The 15,101-nt window shown below is 33.5% G+C and overlaps 1 protein-coding gene across 1 annotated transcript; it reads right to left on the bottom strand.

Moving 5' to 3' along the window:
• Nucleotides 1–3,349: 3,349 nt before the first annotated feature.
• LOC109339406 (putative 1-phosphatidylinositol-3-phosphate 5-kinase FAB1C) lies at nt 3,350–11,304 on the bottom strand. The gene is made up of 11 exons (XM_019576835.1): nt 9,965–11,304; nt 8,701–9,498; nt 8,445–8,598; nt 8,017–8,358; nt 7,210–7,875; nt 6,791–7,122; nt 6,573–6,696; nt 6,278–6,448; nt 4,582–6,087; nt 4,215–4,481; nt 3,350–3,733 (listed from the first exon to the last, which is right to left on the bottom strand). The coding sequence occupies exons 1-11, from the start codon at nt 10,492–10,494 to the stop codon at nt 3,479–3,481; spliced, it is 5,145 nt and encodes a 1,714-aa protein (XP_019432380.1). The 5' UTR covers nt 10,495–11,304; the 3' UTR covers nt 3,350–3,478.
• Between the last annotated feature and the right edge of the window lie 3,797 nt (nt 11,305–15,101).

Genomic DNA, 15,101 nt, shown 5'->3' with positions numbered 1-15,101 from the left:
AACAGTTAGACTCATTGTGGCCTTAGCTAGCTGGAATGGTTGGAAACAATGGCAACTAGATGTCAAGAGTGCCTTTCTCAATGGACCTCTAGAGGAAGAGGTATACATTACCCAACCACTTGGATTCGAGACATCAGTAGATAGAACAAAGGTGTTGAGATTGAAAAAGGCGTTGTATGGATTGAAGCAAGCTCCAAGAGCTTGGAACAAGAGAATTGATTCATTCCTAACACCAATTGGCTTCATCAGATGCAGAGTAGAACATGGTGTTTATGTCAATCTGACTGGCACAGGTGAACTAACTCTAATTTGCCTGTATGTAGATGATTTGGTGATTATAGGAAGCAATGAGGCTGAGATTTTGAAGCTAAAATGAGAACTCAAATCAGAGTTTGAAATGATTGATCTAGGAGAGCTAGCATACTTCCTTGGCATAGAGTTCCTCAAGACACCAAGAGGAATCATAATGCACCAGAGAAAGTATATTAGAGATGTACTAGAAAGATTTAAGATGATGAATTGCAAGCCTACATTAGTGCTAGTAGAAGGAAATCAGAAACCAAGTGAAGCAGAGCCTGAAATGCTTGCAGATGCAACTCTCTATAGACAGATGGTTGGATGTCTTAGATTCATCTGCCATAGCAAACCCGAAATAACCTATGGAGTAGGAGTGATAAGCAGGTACATGGCAAGCCCTACTCAATCACACTTGGTAGCAGCAAAGAGGATCCTCATATACTTAAAGGGAACACCAAACTATGGTGTTCTGTTTCCAAAGCAGAACCAGAAGAATGAATCAGGATTTGTTGGTTTTTCATATTCTGATTGGTGTGGAGATAAAGAGGATAGGAGAAGCACCTCAGGGTATGTATTCACCATCTTTGGTGCACCTATGTCATGGAATTCAAGGAAGCAAGATGTGGTTGCGATCTCAACTTATGAAGCAGAATACATTGCAGTCTGCAATGCCACATGCCAAGGTCTATGGCTGATACACTTGATGACATAATTGAGTTATGGAGAGTTTGAGGACTTCGAGCTAAGGGTGGACAATCAATCAGCCATAAGCTTACCAAAGAATCCTATTAGCCATGGAAGGAGTAAACACATTGAGACAAGGTTCCACTTTCTAAGAGATCAAGTTGGAAAGGGAAGGGTTAAGATGGTGCATTGTTCAACAGATTTGCAAAAGGCTGATATTTTGACAAAGGCTCTCAAGGTTGACAAGTTTAAAAGGTTTAGAGATATGTTGAATGTACATAGCTTTGATGATAAGGTTGTGTAGTTGTTTTGTTGCTATATCTTGTAAAAGGGTAACTCTTTGATTAAGAGGTGGTGTTAATAATTGTAATCATTAGAGTTAGTTGAGTTAGTTTGTAGCTTCTAGATATAGCAAGTGGTTAAAGTTAGTTAATCTTGTTATAGAAAGTAGTATATTAGCTTGTGATAGTTTGAAGTATATGCATATTCATTGATTCAATTTCTTTCAATCTTCTACCTCATTCTTCTTCACTTTCCTTCTTCTTTCTTACTCAATTCTCCAACATCTATCTACTTGTACCGCCGTTGGCTTATCCTTTCATCAATGGAACATGCTGTCATATCCTTTCATCAACGGAACATGCCGCCTTATCCTTTCATCAACGGAACATGCCGCCTTGACCTCTCGTCAGGACGACTTTTGACACAAGGATCCCTCATGGATTACTCTGTTGAGCCGTCGAACCATCGGCTCTAATACCACTTGTTGGGAGATCTTTATCCATGGGTTACAACATTCTTCCATGGGCTAAGTGAAAGAAGCATATAAAGATATTAGGTCTATGAGTCTATCCACTTATATGCTCTTTAACTAATCAATTTTTACCCAATGTGAAACTTATTTATTCACACTTGGAATGCCCAACAAATCTTGGGTTAATTTTTGGGATAATCAAACAGTGTATACTCTATTACTTGCAGATTATAAACTAAAAATATTTTGTGGTTGAAGTTAATAGTTATATTTTAAAAATAATGTAAAATACATTTATATAATATATAATTAGTTAAATAAAATCAGGCATATCTAGATAATACAAACATTGGTATAACTAAAGCAGGTATGGCTTGGTTCGTTTACAAATTATTAAGCTAAGAAGTTTTATTAATATTAATGAAACAAGTTTTACTGAAAATTTATCAAAGTAGTGTAGGTTGATTTTTTATTTACGATTCTCATGTAACTTTTGTAAAATTTATGGGGAAGGTGTAGATTTTGGAGATCTCAATGTTTTTCATGCATAATTTCACTTTCTTTTTTCTCTCTCCAGAGGAACTGGTGGTTGAAGAGCACGAGAACTATGAAATCGTGGCCACTAAATACAATTTTATTATGAAATTGTGGCTAGGAGAAATGAATCTTGAAATCATGGATGTGAGACATGATTTCTGCATGTTATACAATTTTGAAGCCTCTAAAACAGGGGAGTAGTTCACTAACAATAAACTTACAGCCTGAATAGAAGAGATGAACAAAAAATACATTTGAAGGCAAAGGGAATGAAAAGTTAGGTGCATACAGAGAAGAGAAATGAATGATATGAAATTGTGTACTGAAATTCCAATTAGTAAATGCTCTAAGTGGTTGTACCGATAAGGAATAAAATTAAAATCCCTTAATTGGTTGGTTCTGGATGTTATGGGTTTGGTTAGAGGTGGAGAAAAGAGAAGAAGAAGAAACCATTTTTTGTTTAATACATTGAAGAAAATTGATCCGTTACAAATTGTATAAGTAATTCTAAGAGGAGTTTAAATCATTCTTATATAATATTGTAACTAACCAAAATAATGAATAAACATTGATTCTTATATTATTTGGAATTATCTCCATAATATACCATTGTTTAATATAATTATACTCATCACTATTTTTTGTTTAAGAAATTATATTTATTTCTCCTTTAGGGTTGTCCCTATATAACTAGGGGTGATTTATATATTTTCACTAAAACTCAGAGAGTGTAAACGTAATTTACTCTTTAAATATATATTAGATTACTCATCTCATGTCAATTGGTTTTAAGGTAAAAGTTTAACATACATCAAAGACATAATTCAACTTCTTTCCGATTGTTATAAGCCACAAAGTGTCCATTAAGGGGCAAGGATAACTTTTCACTTTGTCTCACTGGCCTATGTTATTACTCCTCTAATTGCGAATTAGTTTTGAAAAATAACTGTTTGAATCTTGGAGTTGTCACTCCAAAAATGTTTTACCAAACTATCACTCCCACCTAAAGGTCTCATATTAACACATGAAGATACAGCAAAGTCAGAAAATGTTGTGCAAGTAGCATTAGTCAACAACTCAACATAGGCACAATGTAAGTATCTTCTCATTTATTATGATATTCCCATTTGTATGAACATTTAAATTCAAAATTAAGGTACAAAAAATACAAAATATAACCAAGAAAGCAATGATATATAAAACACTTCAAGAAAACCACTGATCGGGTAAGGTAAGAAAGTAAGTAGTCATAGCCTTCCTGAACCTTTTCTTATATTGTTTAGGAGAAACAATAGTAGGGGCTGCATTTTTTGGACCACCAAGAATCCCAGAAGCTTTTACCCATGTTTCCAAATGCTTGTCCCATGTGTATTGCCTCATGAAATCAATGATTCCCATAACCAGCTCCTTGCTCTCATCATCTACCCCAACCAGCAATGAATAATCCATAACATCAATAGACTGAACCAGAATGGAAGAAACTAGTGAGTAACACAACAACCTTACAAAAAAGGCACAATGACTAAAACTAAAATAAACAAAACCAGGAAAATGGGATGTTAAAACTTGTGTGTCACATCTGGCCTTGATACAATAGGTAAGTATTGTTTATGCACAAAGTATCAAGGGTTATAAATATCATTACATGTGTGCATGGTTTGAGGCATATATGTCAAGAAATCATGTTTAGTAGACCTTTTTAATTTGGAATGAAGCAGAACATATAGGTTCTATTTTTTGCTTGGTGCATTTTGTAAATAAAATAGAATGAGACATGTGGTAAAAGTATGAATCATTTTGGTTCTATTCTATCTGTGAATGCTATCTTAGGCACAACCCATTATGCCAAAAAAAGAACATCAGATTGTAAATAACACTAGAAAAAATTCAGGATAAAACTTTCAACAGTTTATAGGTGAACTGGAATAAAAATAAAGGTTACCGCCAAAAAGGATGTGTCATTCCACACAGCTCTCTCGAGACTTCGCTTAGCCCTACTTCCAAGAAACATGGGTTTCGTTCTCAATGCTTCTAACAGATTCATGTCAAGCATTACTTTGTTTGTCCCTGTAGTATCTGAATTGTAGCGAGATCTTTCTGAGCCCTTAAGATCATATACCCTGGATATCTTTCTATTGTAAAAGAGATTCTCCATTACCATCAGATCTATTTTTGTTTCCTTGCCACCTTTAGTGTACTTGACAATGACCTGCAACCAAACAAGATTATATAATAAACCATAATTTTTACCATTTATCAAATCAAGCATGCTGGAGCTTGTAACCTAAGGCCAGAGAATGAGTTCTCACCTGATAAATACCGAGAATTTTGGCAAGACAAGTTGGACCTCCAGAGTTCATAGAATCCATCAGGTATTTGAAATACTGAGGTGCAAATTCTACAAAGGAATCCAATTCTGTCTTTGTGACTTGTTTAATAATAAATCTTTCGTCCAATGACTTCGCAAAATACACATTACTTTTCCCACCTTGTGCAGTCCATCTCTGGCCACGGCTCAAGGATCGCACAAAATCAACTTTACTAGGGCAGCACTTCCTCCTAAGTGAGTCAAACTGCTTCGCAAAATAGCAATTGACAGAAAAATTCACTTTACCACCAGCACCCAAAGAATCATCGCCAAAAGAAACTTGTAAATGTGAAGGTTTTTTGGAGTCCTTCATAAGTGAATCAATCGAAGATGCAGCACTTTCAGACCTATAATTACCATAATTGATATAATTCAAGTCCAGAGAGGCCCATGCGGCAGAGAAGCTGGAAGTAGCTGAGTCTTCTCTGTTTCTCTCTCGAGCATCCCAGCTCCCACCATGTAGATCTGACTTATCAGAAACCCAATCTTCATATTCTTTGGAACTAAGGGCATAGGATATTATGCTAGAGTAATCATTGTCATAAACAGCAATAACTATATCACTATTATGTGTTTGGGGAACCAGCAACCGAGCACCATCAGCTATGCGAGATATGGAGGAAATGAATGATGGTGTTGAGCTCAGTATTAAATTTAGCTTCTGTGTTTCCCATGGCAACATGTGAAAGTTGGATTCCACTACATTATAGACAGGATCTTTAATCATATTCCTGTAATCTCCAGAAGCATGAAAAGATCTAATTTGCGAAAAATGTGATGAAGAGGGCAAGACCTTCCTCATTCTCTCCTGAACTCTTAATGCCGAATCAAAAGACTGAACTCTAATTGGATGCTTCAACCTTCTAAAGGGAGGGTTGTGATTTTGATTCGAATGCAAAACAGATCCAGCAGCAACAATATTGGGTTGATATGTATGAAGTGGTTCAACATTCGTTGGGTCTTCATCAGTTCCAGTCCATGCAGAATCTATTTTCTCAGAAAGATTGGACTCCTCTGGTGGAAAACACTGGGATAATGTTCTGTTGCCAATAAATTTACCATCTAAACATACTTCCTCATCAAGATCATATGATGTAAAGGCAACCGAAGCATGCGGTTCAAGCATGTTATCCTGCTCTCCAACCATGTGACTTTCACCAGACTCGTGCAATTTTAAAGGTTGAGGATTGTTTTGCTCAAGCTCACTGTCAGGACTCTGATCCTTGTGAATTGAGTCAACTCTTAATTCTTTAACCTCTGCACACAATTCAATTACTGGTTTAACCTTGGAAGTTAAACTTTTTTTAATGAGAGAGTCCAATGAGTTTAGCCGGTGATCCCAAACATGTGAACCAATTAGAAGTGACCGCCTCAAGCAATTTAGTTCCAGAATGTCCAAAGCCACCTTCCCTGGTTGTGGAGTCTCTGGGGCCGGTTGTAGCAAACACTACGCATACACATGCACAAGAAAAGTGGGAAACAGAGTAGTTAGAGATAAGTATATACTTCACAATAATGGTAGAATAAGCACGCACATACGACACTTGCACTCTACAAGGTTCTATGTACCAAATTTCCTGATATATATATATATATGATACATGTACATGGATACCCAATAAAACTAGTTTTCTCACATGATAATCAGTTCTTTCTCTTTGAATCATATCTTTCAGCTCGAGTATGTGGTTAAAAATGTCAAAGGTATCTGACAATTCATTCCCTGTGCCAGGAGATGAAATCTTTGTTTCCAAGCGTTCAAGCACATCTGATATCTCCACATACAAGGTTTCCACTTTACTAAAAAGCTATACAGAAGAGGAAAAGAAAAAAAGAAGAAAGTTAAAATTTGACATCCAATCCTTGATATTGTTGAGCACCACGTTTTTTGAAATAGTAAAGCACATATTAAAAATAATAATTTAATATAACCTCTCCTGCCTCCTTTCTAATCCACTCCTCTTGGATGTGACCAAATTCCAGCACAGATGGGGGCAGGTGGACAGAAAGAACATCAATAGGAGAATATCGGAAGAAAGCTACCACACTCCCAAATCTGTTACAACAGGTTGTTTATCAATTTCAAGTATCAATAACAACAAAAATTACATAATAATGATTTAGGGTTATCCCTTGTCTGGATGACTTACCCATAGAAACGAAGGCAGTCTCTCTGCAAAGAATGTCCACAGCTTGCAACTCGATTAGCAGTTGCATGGTTTGAAAAGCTAAGTTCCAAGAACTTCCCAAAAGACAATCCCCAGGCAGCATCTGACATAACGACTCTCCGAGTTGCTGGTGGCACTCCATCCACATGAGGACACCTCAGACATCGATGCCACATCCAAATCTTTCCATCTCTTTCCCCTGGTAACTTCACAGAAGTAAGGCGCCGAACATTGATTGTAAGATTCCCTTGCTGATGCATAAAACAAAGGATATGTGCCTCCGCTGGCTCTTTACAAGACGAACAGTAAGATGTCTGGGGAAAAAGTAAAACTTATCAATTATCACTTCACTTCAGAATTAGTAGGTAACGGTGAAATGCGGAAAGCTAGACATGACGTACCTCTTCAAACAGATCATCACGAAGATATCTCCCAAGTGGCTTATCAAAAGAACCATAAAACTTTATGCGCAGCAATCTAGTGCGTTCACAAACAGCTGCTTTTGACACACAGTGACTAGAAAAGTACACCAGTATGCTCTGATGACTATCAGTGGCGGAAAAGTATTCCCCAGAAAAATCATCCTCGTTGATCTTGTCTTTCATTGGCTCAGCAACTTCACCACAACCTCTCTCCTCTTCAACCATGGCTTCTTGCAACTCTGGTGGCAAAAGGTCTCTCATATTAGATATAGTGTCCCCCTCTGATTCATTGCACTGATTCAAATAATCTGGTTTTACATTCAAATCAGAAGTTAAATTATTATAGTATGAGTCAGAGAGTACATTCTCAACCCTATAATCCACCATGGTGCCTATATGTGAGTTTAAACGAGGGTCATAATGATGCTCTTGTGCTGATCCCGAAGTTCCAAGCTTTAAATCAGTATCAGCAGTTGCATTCTCTGGCAAATGAGTTGACGGTTTTATTATCATTTTAGGTAGGGTAGCACCTTCATCAGCAAGGAATGAGGTCTCTAGAGATAAATGATAGGCTGCAAAAATTGCAAATTGCACGACATGCTTAATTTTCTTCAAATCTTCACGGCATGTTCCCTTTAGTAAGACCTATAATAGGAACCACAATGAGAACAGACTCCACTCCAAATATCCATTGCTCTCACAAAAATTGAATAAGCATGTAAGATAAAGTACAAACATCATTTATGAATTTTACAAGATGAAGCGACATGCAAAAAGGGAGATTACCGTGCAACCCAAACGCCGAGGACAACCTTCAAAAAACATTAATGTTTTGGGCTTTCTGTTCAAATGATTAGCAGACTCATGATCTTCTACAATTCTTTCTAAACGGAACAATTCGCAGTGCCCCAAGCGTGCTTTAGATAAATTATCCACTGACGGAGTGATGATAGCACCGGTGCATCGAGCTATACGCTCTAGCAAAGGCCTTTTAACATTCAATACCAAAGAGATCTCCTTTGCCAGCAAATATTCCTGGGCATATGGAGCTACGCTTTTTTCTACCAGCAGAACATTCGGGCGAAGAGCCTCAATTTTTGAAACAATCATCTTCAGGTGATCATTTTCCTGCCATCGTTTACGATAAATCAGAAATTCTTCCCATGTAAAACAAACTTAACAGAAGACTATCCATAGGTGAATCAAGAAAGTACCTGCTGTAACAATGTATTAAAAGAAGCCAGTTGGTTTGGAACCTTTTGATATTCCAGTGCTCCTCCTAGGAGGAGTAGCCTCGTCTTTTTGTATTGAGAGGTCATGCGCTTATGCTTAATATTTTTTGTACAAACTACTCCCTTGATAAGTGTGCTGCAAAACAAAAAATCATAATTTATGGTTTCATCAGATAGAAATGCCTAGGAATATGGCGCTGATTGACAAGGTATACAGGAAAATTTTGAAACATGTTACCTCTCACTTGGGCTTCCACATGCTATACATTTGACCTTAACATAATCACCAGGATCCATACTGCCTCCTTTGCTTGTATCTGGTCTCACAAAGTTAGCGGCCTGCCAAGCTAGTGTTGCAACTATACCAAGCCAGTCCTCAGGATCACTTTCCTTACCAACTTTAATTCCCTCTCCCTCCAAAAGTTGTGAAACTAGAGCTCTAAAATGCCCATGTATAGCAGTTTCTAAAGGTTCTTTGGTTTCCTCATTATGTTTCTCCTTTGCAGGAAACATATCAGATAGACTACTGGATGAGGAAAAAACACCTGAGTCGCCAATATCATCATCTTCATCATCATATGCAAAGAAATTACCATCTGCATCATCGTTTTCATTGTCAGGCGGTGGGGGGAACCAGATAAGACCATTGTTTTCAAAATCCAATGGTCTCTGTGAATTCTCATTCTGGTTCTGGAAAATTGACAAGTCATCAGAAAAGTAAGCAGTATTATATGCATCCTCAATCCCTGGTTCAGGCTTACTTAAAACTGCCACACTTTGTTGACCAATGGGAGCATCATACTGAGAGGTGGGGCTTTTCACTTGCCCCTTCTGTACAGGGAGCTGCTCCAACCTGCTAGAAGTAAAACCATTCCGAGAGGGGCTCTCTGAAGGACATGACCCCACGGAATTATAGTTATAAATGTCATGTCTAGCACTAATGCTACTTAAATCTTTATCTGAATAATTGTCACAAAATGTACGTGATTGGTTGAGAAATTGCTTCTGAGAATCCTCCGTCCCTTTTTCGTCAGTCCTACATTTTATATAAAGCACATTCAAATAATTAAAAAAAGATTCAAAATTAAAAGGCTAACAGAACTTCACCCTTGCTTTTCATCGTCACGCAACACAGCGCACAACTTTGATGCAGTGTGCAATAACCAACAATACACAGCACACTGTTTTGAAGCAATATGCGATAATGAATAATCAATAATACATGTAGAAAGAACTCAGCAGTATTAAAGAGGGAAGGTAGGATTACATGAATTATTCAAGTTGAACGAGTTTCAAACAATTAAGAAAGACAATTTGTTCACCTATTCTTGAGAAACATATATTTGAAATTAAAGCTAACAAAACTTCACCCTTTTCTTTTCGTCGTCACACAACACAGCACACCATTTTGATGCAACATGCAATAATTATTTTTAATGAAGTTTTAAAAAAAATATAAAAAGAAAACATGTAACCTGCAATGAAGATTAAATTATGATTACCTGAAGGTAGATAGATGAGTAGATACTGAAGAAGGGTGAGTACCACAATTTTGGTATTGTAAATAGCTTTCAAAGTGATTTCCCTGACTCAATTCACTGTTCTGTGGAGAACTAATTCTTTCACTTTCGACACCAAAACATGGTGAAGGTGGCTCGGAACATTGTCTCGGACTCTCTTGTGGAGAAGCTGAAGGGTGCACTTTCTCACTACTCTTCCTATTAGCATCATCTGAACAGAACTTACAACTAATTATTTCCTTGATTGCAGTGCTGTTATCAGAATCAATATTCGGAACAAGACCACAACCTCTTATACACTCTCCACAAATCCAATGACCACAACCTTTGCAATTGTATTTGTGCTGAGTCAACAACTCATCCATGTTCTTATTGCACTGACAACACATTTTGCAACCACTTTTGTGCATATCAAATTTCTCACATACACAAGACAAATCACTTAATCCCTGAGAAACCCAAGACCTAATCTTTTCTATTAGATCTAGTGATGAATTATCAGGTATTCCCATATAAGATGTAATGACCCAAAACAGAGAACCCAACACAAAAACAAAAAAGGGTCTTACTTTCCCCTACCTAAATTTCAACATTATGATATGAACAAAATTCTTTCACAAAATCAAATGAAACCAAGTGCAAAGTATTTGGAAAAACAATCAACAAAACAAATTGTCTAAAAAGTTATATCCTTTAGCACCTACCAAAATACTGATCACTAAAATTGTCTAAAAAATACAAGATCAAGTGCGGAGTATTTGGTAAAACCCACAATAAAATTTTGGGATTTGACTTTTAAACAAACTATAAATCAATTTCCTATTTTTTATTGTTTTTTTTTTTCTGTTTTCGTTTTAGTTAATGCAAATCCTCCTGGGAATCAAATAATATCAAAGGAGGAGGCTACACCCAAAAATCTAGGATTTTGACCGATCTAACCTTATTTACACAGAAAATCCTTCCAAAACTAACAACTAGACTCAACTCACGACAAAGAACTAGAATTAATCGATGTCTGAATCTTTAAGAAGAGATTCAAGCATTAGAGTTAAAATGAAAAAACAAAGAAGACCCTTGATAGAAAATGTGTTTTACTTTTTGTTTGAAGTAAAAGGTGAAGTCTTTGTTGGAATAACTCAAGATTAGAGAAGAAGAAAGAGTGAAATAATGAAGGGGGAGAGAAATAAGAAAAGTTTAGAAAATGGGAAGATGAGATTAGAATGAAAAGGGGAAAGAGAAGAAGTACGAAGAAGGTTCCCTTTATAATGGACGAGGAGGCTTTTATAAACGAACAACACTTCTTGCTTCATAGTTCATTGTTCATTGTTCATACCTCACTTTTTCGTTCTTTTCTTTTTCTTTTCTTTTCTTAACCCTTTCCTTTCTAACCCTCCCATCATATATTTTTATTTTATTGAATTAATGATATTAAAAGAGCATTCAATATTCTCAAACATATATTATTATTTTAAAAATATATAAATAAGATTGTATTAGTTTTATTACGTGTCTTTATTCAAAAGTCATACGAGGATTAGAATCAAGAATAGATGATTGTTAAAATGAGTTGTACACTATTAACATAAAGTTAAAGTTTTTATTTATTTAAGAATAACATAAATGGTGAGTAATAGATTATTTTCTATTAATATAAGTTTCATTATATCAATAAAATAATTTAGTGCTTTAACATGCCAACATTTCTTTTTATCAAATAACTTATTATTATAGGTTCATACTAACATAAATAAAAATTACATAGACTGAAATCTTTAAACTATATATAAAATTTATTATTAGTGATAATCATATGTTTGATTTTAAAAATATAACATGAGTAAGGGGTAAGATACAAAAATATAATTTGGTGTAAAAGATAAATGAAATCAAGAAAAACTAATGACATCTACTTGCTAATCCCCTTTATAGTAGTACAAATATAAATATAGATAATAAGGATAAATTAGTGTTTTCATATTTAAATGAAAAATGTTCAGTAATAAATTGAATAATATGTGATTTTTTTCTCAAATCTTCCCTTTGTCTATAACACACTACATATTATTACAATTTATTTAGAATTAGAATCCACTATCATTATCACTATATTTTGATATTTTAAATAGTGTGTCCATGAATATTAGTTGAGAAATTACAAAATAATTTATTAAGGATGAACTCGAAAGTCAACATTCGTAATTTGTATATTAAGTAAATTTAGAGAAATATTTTACATTTTTTTACATTGAGTTTTTTAGGCTCCTTATAGTTTTTAACTTTTAAAATTATGTATATGTATTAATATTTTATTTTGTGGGATATGTATATATTTAAATGTAATATAGACATGTTTTTTACTTCATAAATTAATACACAATGTACCAATAAATATTTTTTGGTGAAATCCAGTAAATAGGTGATTAAGCGATGTAAAGTTTTATGAATTCTCAAGTATTATGCACAATCAAAATAATAAAAGTTCAATCTATAATCGTGACACTTTATGTGATACAGAAAGATGCTCACTTACTCAAAAGGAGTCACAATCTTCTCTAATTCTCAAATTTGAGGAAATATAAGAAATTTGAAAATTTTAAATTATTTTATTCAAAATAATTTAAAATGTAAGAAGTTACAAATTTATTTACTTGATGCATGATCACCTTTATCTCATATTAGACTTTATACTCTCTAATAGTAGATTTTCCGATATTTGATAAGACTTGTATCCTCTAAAAAATATCAATTCTTTATTTATGAGGTGGTGAGATTAAAGTCTAAGATTATATGGTCTGAAATGTGAAACTAATGAAATCAAATCAAATTGAACTAAAAAAAGTTGATTCTTTTTCATGGTTCAGTTAGATATTAAAACTTGTGAAACCGTTCTAAAATAGATGGGTTCATGATTTCTCATTTTTTGAAATTGCAAAAACCAAACTTAATCCTATAGTCTTCAATTATTGTCAACTAATGAAGTTAATGGATACTTGTTTTTTGTCTTAGTTTCAACTTACTATTATGTTAATAGTTATTTGGTTGGATACTTAGTTTTTTTAAATATGTCAATTATGTTATTATGTATTCAATTGCGAATTGCGAACATATTTTAGTAGAGAATTTGACTCAGTATATGCTTTAAGTGAGTTGGATACTTATTTTGAGATTTATTTATTTTTATTTTTATTTTTTTGAAATGTTACAAAAACGATTACTATGTTATATAGTTTTTTTTTTTACTTTCATTGAAGTTAAATAAACCAATAAATTGAATCAAAGTAAACCTTACAAATTTGATAAATCTAAATTGTCAACTTCGTAAATATATGAAGCTTATTGATAAAATATATTACATTATTACTGTTTATTGTAATATTAATAAATTGAATAATATAAATAATTAAAGAAATAAAAAATTAAAATCATGATTACTATTTTGATCAATAAAAAATTAGAAGAATGATCATTGCTTAGGAAACATGATTACTATTTATATTAATTGAAATTTAGAATTATTACTCATCATAAATTTATTATTCATCATGGGTGTAGAATATGTACATTTGCTCAACTACACAAGTTATTGATTGAGATTATTATCATTACTTTTGTTATGAATATTTTTAAATATTAGATGTGTCACATATTTAATACCATGCTTAGTAAATTTTAGTATTAGAACTTCAATCCGACTTTTATAAATGTGTATCTTTTTTTGTCAAATAGAAACGTCGTACTAGAAAGATAGATCATGTTCCATCTCACGCACTTGTTTCCATTAAAGTTCCATTTCCAATAAGGCATGTGAACCCATCAAGCTGAAGATGATTGTCTGTGGTACCTCTTCATGGCAACTCAAATTAAATTATTTGTTCTAATGATTTTCATTTTGTTATTAAACCAATGATTAAGAATGTAATTATCATTTAAATACATTAAATTTATTAACAAGAATGTACCTATGAAAATGTCATGAACATGGGATAAGAATGTAATTATAATTTATTTGTTTTAATGATAATGTAGATGATGAAAAAGAAGAAGATTTGAAATATGTTGATAGTTGTAGTAATAGAAAAGTGGAGGCATCTTATTCCAATAGAACATCTAATGTTTTAAACTTAGGAGTTAGAAACTTTATCGTAAACTAATAAAAGTCTAAAAGTTTAAGACTATGTTGACTTGTTGTTTAGAACTAACAAGTTTTAAACTAAGACGATATGTTATTGACTTATTGTGAGATTGTGAACTTTGATTTGCAATTTTTTGTTTTAAAAGACATTTATGAGGCGTGATATTTATTTATTTTTGAAATTGTAATTAAGTTGATTATATGGTTATTATGAAGGAAAAAATGGATCAGTCTGCCAACCCACTAGCCCTACCAAATATAAGTTAGGCTGACATTTTGGATCATTTTAACAATAAGGGTTAGGTCGAGCCGAAGACAGATCGAGCAGGACTGAGCTGGCCCATATTGTCATTCATACTATAAATAATCGTAGTATGTACTCTTAGCCAAACAAAAATCAAATTGCTTTGGATCATAATTTTTTTATCTAACTAAGTTAAATCAGAATAACTTAACATAATTATAATTTTTTAATTATAAATTATATATTTGTTAACATCATCTGATCCAACCGCAAGAATTAAGATTTCTTTCTGGCTTGATATCCTACTAAAGTTGCATAAAATTCCTATTTCTTCCTACAAAAGAATTGGAATGTTAATATTAGCCATACACGTGAGCATATATGTTGTTCCAAAAATTATGTCACTCAATATATCATTATTTGTGATTAGTAAAAAAAAATTAATTAATAATTTTTTATATAAGAAATGCTCCTTGAATGCTTGTACAGATTGGATGGCTAAAGACACTGCTGGCCTGGTACTGGGAAGTAGATTCCTTGTTTTTGTTGTTTTATTTTAGATGTGCCCAATAAAATTAACATAACTTTGAGCACTCATTTTTTTTTGGGGGTGCTTATTTAGTATTTAAAAATCTTGTAATTTTTTTGAATATTATGTGTCGCATGTGGTGTGAAGTCTTAATTAGATTAAATTAAACAAAAAAATGTTCGTAAATTTTAACACGAGTTGTATAAATTGACCT

This window comes from Lupinus angustifolius, unplaced genomic scaffold (assembly GCF_001865875.1).
Source record: "Lupinus angustifolius cultivar Tanjil unplaced genomic scaffold, LupAngTanjil_v1.0 Scaffold_75_17, whole genome shotgun sequence".
NCBI lineage: Eukaryota > Viridiplantae > Streptophyta > Magnoliopsida > Fabales > Fabaceae > Lupinus > Lupinus angustifolius.
This window is presented reverse-complemented; position numbering and strand designations above follow the sequence as displayed.